At 48.7% G+C, this 5,333-nt stretch overlaps 1 protein-coding gene across 1 annotated transcript; it reads left to right on the top strand.

Annotated features, from left to right (window-relative positions):
- The first annotated feature begins 2,009 nt into the window (after window positions 1-2,009).
- Window positions 2,010-3,329, top strand: LOC136460060 (uncharacterized protein At5g19025-like). Its single transcript, XM_066459898.1, has one exon. It carries the CDS (start codon window positions 2,286-2,288, stop codon window positions 2,946-2,948), a length of 663 nt encoding a protein of 220 aa, XP_066315995.1. The 5' UTR covers window positions 2,010-2,285; the 3' UTR covers window positions 2,949-3,329.
- The last annotated feature ends 2,004 nt before the right edge of the window (window positions 3,330-5,333 follow it).

Below are 5,333 nucleotides of genomic sequence, written 5' to 3'. Positions count from 1 at the left end.
TTCACTAACAATCTTGACGGCAGGTTTATATAGTACTAATCTACTCGCCCATCTTGACCCATTCATCGGGGCTCGTTTTCACTACCGAGTCCATCACAGAACCTTCCTCGAAAGAATATACAAACGGTAGGTTCCAAGTCCAGAGACCACGTCTCCCAAAGTTCCAACTCCACGCATGGCGGGCTTGTTTGGTTGGAGATCTGGACAACATGTCTGATAAAAAGTGGTGCTTGAGAGTTGTCTGAAAATTTAATGGTTTTTTTGCTTAGCGAAGCAACTTTAAAGGATATGTGTTTGGTTGGAGACACGTGCCTGGGAACACTAATTAAGATATATTGCGTATTAGTCTTGTATATTGCTATAACTATTCATAGAGAATTGTATATATTTGAATCAGATAATTGATTTGTGTTGTCACAACGTTGCCTGTTATTTTGAAAAGAAAAAAGAAAGACCGAATGGTGCTAATCACCTCCATTAATGCCAGACAAATATGGTTGCATGTGGCCAGGCATCCAGAAACATGTGTCGGAGCCAGGCAACCAACGCTAATTACCACCAGGCCAGGCAACAGGATCATAGTTCAGGGTTGCAACCAAATAAGGTACAGGCAGCGTCCAGTCCAGACAGCTACTCTCCAGGGCAGCATCCAAACATGCCCGGCATGCCCCGCGTGGTGTGATCCACGAAGATCCGAGATGTGGCACAGAATCATTGTTTCCGGATGGATTACTCGCCCTGTGACATCCCCAAGTGACAATCACAGGGGTCCAAATGCATGCCAAATATACTATAGCACCAGTATATATTTATGAATTATGAATGGTTTGGTTTGTCTTTAGCGTACAAAAAGCACGATCGAGGATGGCGAGACGGCAATACTTAAATTCAGTTGGTCACTGGATCAAAGGCCAGACCCATGTGAAACCGAGGGAGTTTTTTCGCCGCGTGTGATGGCATGCGGTCATCACTCATCAGGTCGTGCCGTGCCTCGGCTAATCAATTTGCTTGACCAGTGCTTCCCACTTGGCTGATCCCCAGCCGTTCACGCGGCCGCTGATTTTACTGACAGCACCGAGAGCTCTCCCAAAGCACGCAACACCATCTACTACTATGACGCTGTCATTTGACCAACTGTGGAAAGAAAAACCCCATCTGAATTCTTCTTCCTCCAGTTTCAGTGGAAAGACAAAAGGATGGGTTTGGTATCTTTCAGTTCCTCAGTTTCGATCGATGGGGGGCACATGACCGTGGAGTGTGTTACCATTGACAATACCCAAAGTTAGCATCGCATCGGCGTCTAGTGGCCGGCTAACATTGCTTGTCAGGTCAGAAGGGAGACGTTGTCTTCCCGAAAGCCAGAATGCGCCAAGGCGGCACGGAAAGGATTCATCGAAAGATGCAAAAAGGGGAGATCACGACACGGCACCGCGACCCAGGGGAAGAAAAAAAAGGAGAGAAGGAGAAGGATGGAGCCGAAAGTCGCTGATGAGCCATTCTTGGTGGCTCAAATTCCGCCTGCTCGAGCCCGACGTGCCCTGCGACGCCTTTTTCTGTAACGTGCGCAGGACAGGGAAAACCTGGTGCAGGAAACGCAGAAAAAAAAAGGGGTGGGTGGAGTACGAACGGAGCAGACACGAGCGATTAGCAGCGGCACCACCACGGAAGCCGTGACGCGTCCGGCGTCCGGTCGCGTTGACATCTCGGCGGTGCGGCTGCGTGTGGGCAGCCGTCTATCCGTTCAAAGGGAAAGCTACTGCGGCATCTGTGCTGTCTGGCCGATCCGGCGGCTCCGCCTAGTGCCGTAGCGCCTAGTAGTCCCTCCCACACGTCAGCCGGACGTGACCTCCTCTGGCGCCCCTCCCTTCCCTCCACGGCTTTGACATCACGTCACGGCGGGGCCTGACTGCCTCGCCCGCAGACTCGCAGAGCGGCACGGCCCCGGCCCAGTACCACGCGACGTACGCCACGGAACGAGGCGCCGACCGAGCCAATACACACCTCCCCCAGCCGGGAGGGGAGGGACGGGCAAACCAAACCCACCACTCGTCGTCTCGTCCGCACGCGCACCACGCACGGCGCGGTGCCGACTGCCGAGTACTACCCCACATTCGCATTCCCCAGCCCCACCGATCGGATCGGCAAAATCCCCCACCAGTTCCCCACAGATCCCGGCGCCCCCACCACACAGCGCTCGCGCCTCCCTGCTTCCCTTCCCCATCACCACCCGTTGGCCCGGCCGCGCGCGGAGCAGCCCCCCCGTCGCCACGCCACGCCACGCCACGATGGCGGAGTGCCGCAGCCTCATCGAGTTCCTCCGCGCGTTCGAGCACCACCGCAGGGCGGCCGACAGCTCCGCCTCCGCCTCCGCGTGCTCCCGATCCAGGCGGGCGGCCTCCTCCGCCGCGGGGGCCTCCGGCTCCTTCTGCGACAGCACCCCGATGGCCGTGGTCGACGCGGTCATGCTCCTCGCCGTCGTCACCGCGCTCGGCTTCCTCCTGATCCCGTACCTCAAGCTGCTCTTCCTAGAGATGGGCGCGCTGCTCCACCACCCGGCCGCGTCCTGCCTCCCCGCCGCCGCCTTCTTCGGGGCCGCCGTCGCCGTCGCCGCGGCGGTCGTCGCGTGGGAGCTGCTGGGCCACCACGCGCGCAAGTGCGGCAAGCCCAGGTGCAGGGGCCTCAAGAAGGCCGTCGAGTTCGACATCCAGCTCGAGACGGAGGAGTGCGTGCGCGGCCGCCCCGGCCCCGCCGCGCGATCGGCGCTGCTGGCCGCGGCCGGGGCGCGTCCCGTGGAGCTAGGCGACGAGCAGCGGGAGCTGGAGGCCGAGCTGCGCAAGATGGCGCCGCCCAACGGCCGTACCGTCCTCATCTTCCGCGCCCCCTGCGGCTGCCCCAAGGGCCGCATGGAGGTCTGGGGCGCCAAGAAGGTGCGCCGGATCAAGAAGTAAAGGGGGGCAAGGATCGGATGGTTACTAGTTAGTGCAATAGTACTAGTGCACTCTTGTTCCTTCCTCAATCCTCGATCATTAGTAGCTACTGCTAGAAAAAAAAATATAAATCCTCAGTAAGAATAAGTATAAGTATAGGGAGAAATAAATGGAGCACAGAACCAGTTATATCACAGATAGCTTATATAGACAATCATATACTCCTTGTATTATGAACCAGTGGGGAATTTGGACAGAAATACATGCTGTTTACTTGTTCATTCTCTAATTTTCATGGGGGATCCTGGATAATTGATACAGTAGCAACATAGACAGTATCTTAGTCAGTAGCTCTCCTTTGGCTGCCTTTTGAATCCTTGATTTTTGTCTATATATTGTGGTGCGGGTTTAGTTGCTACTTATCTGTCTTATTTGAAATGTTTTTGCTGTTGAATGTTATTGAGGTGAAGTTTTAGCTCCTTGATGGTAGATTGACAGCCAACTCTCTCATTGTTGTTAACTGTTGAGGTGAAGTATTCTAGTTGAGATTGTTCTTTCAGCTTCTGGACACTCCTACTGTGGGCGTGGTAGGATTTGTGTTATCCAGCTACTCTGAAACTGGTACTCCAATGAACTTTAGAAAGTTTCAATGCAATGATCTGAAATTCAATCATCAAGAGTGGTTTCTGCTACGTTAATATGTCTTCCCTCAAAAGAGACCTTTACTTTATTACAAGTTGAAACCTACTTTCTATGGATTCATGAATAAAATGTTGAGTGTGCATGGGTACAACTTTGTTTTAGCTGAGGAGTCCTGATACTGTCTTTTTTCCCCTACCCATGCCTAAATAGTTGCAGTTCCTAATTTTAGTTCATGTGCCTTAGTTTTCTTTTTTACTTAAGCAATAGGCCGATTCACTTTATCTTACTTATAACTGGAACAATCATAATCTTGAATCTGTGACATGCCTGTGTGCCATACCAACCAGTTGAAGTGGTGCAAATCCTCATGTACCAGCGATATTTCCTACTGTCCCGTGCTGCCTCTAGAAACACCACAATCTTTTTGCTATTTGCCTCTCCTTTTTTTTTTGCACAGTTTGTTCTTTGCTTCTTTAGGAGTGATTCTGTAATGTAATATGGTATGTTTTTCCATGTCATATAACATCTAACACTGCCATCTTTTATCTACTTTCTATGTTATTATATTATGTTCTGGGTGCTTTCAGTGAGACTACCTACTTTTTAAGTGTTGAATGTTTTTTCATGTTCTTTTCCTGGCTTACCTGCTTTTCAACCATATTTTCCTCAGGCTAAAATTTACTTTTTAGTTTAGCGGCTCCATTGTCACAAACAGAGTAGCAGACCTTTGCAGAAGACTCCCTTTTTCTAAACTATAATACCACGCACACTTATAGTTGTTTTCTCCCAACCTAATCCTACTTAGTTGTCTTGGTTTCATAAACAGACCTGTCATGTTTAACTGGTTTTCAGTCACGTACTGTGTTCATGAATTAGTCTTTTCAGTCTTATGCAAGCGATGCACTTCCTGGACTTCTGCACTTTGTAAAAAGAATTATGATGTGGAATGCTATACCTTTTAGTCTTTACTCCGTTGTGAGATGATCCGGAACAAGAAGAGTATTTTGATTAAGGAAAAGTCAACCAAAGTACATTTTGATCTTGATTTATCTTATAAGTTTTTATGTCCTAAACTTGTATATAATTTGATTAATTGTTGAGCAAAGTTTGTAGAATTTGACTTTTCCCTCTATAAAATACGCTTCTCTTTCTGGGACAGAGTAATAGGCTAGTAGTACAAGAAACACAAACGTTAACATGAAACTGTTTTTTTGGATTCCTTTGTAACTGGACCTCTGTAAAATATGCTTCTCTTTCTGGGACAGAGTAGTAGGCTAGTAGTAAAAGCAACACAAATGTTAACATGAAACTGTTTTTTGGATTCCTTTGTAACTGGACCGTATTGTATGATTTTAGCTGTATTCTGTATAACTGAAACTTTTCGAGCCAAATGATTTTAGTTTCCTTAGCATTACTGATTCTGTGAGTGCTCAAATCAAGTTCCGGTAAAAAACAGGCTTTGAATCTTGTGAAATGGTTTCTCCTAACTGTTCAACTCCTTGTTTCTTATGGTTTGGTCCTCTGAGATAAAACTCCCTGCTTGTTTGTATTTTCTGTCAGAGAACCATTTCCGCTGCATTCGCGATCCTTTTGACTTCTAAAACGTTGGATTTCAAATGTCAATACTCTTATCGACTCACATCGTGCAGATGATACGAGACATCCAGCCCTCTTCTCACTGGTGCAAACTCGTTGATCTTCCATGGTATGCTTTCCTCCATGGTTTGTGCTATCTCATATATTCGTCAGCAGCAAAACAAATTT

This window comes from Miscanthus floridulus, chromosome 6 (assembly GCF_019320115.1).
Source record: "Miscanthus floridulus cultivar M001 chromosome 6, ASM1932011v1, whole genome shotgun sequence".
Classification (NCBI taxonomy): Eukaryota; Viridiplantae; Streptophyta; class Magnoliopsida; order Poales; family Poaceae; genus Miscanthus; species Miscanthus floridulus.
This window is presented reverse-complemented; position numbering and strand designations above follow the sequence as displayed.

What these genes read in the sequence shown, in the direction of transcription:
- LOC136460060 (XM_066459898.1), top strand. Translation starts at nt 2,286, where the DNA reads ATGGCGGAGTGCCGCAGCCTCATCGAGTTCCTCCGCGCGTTCGAGCAC.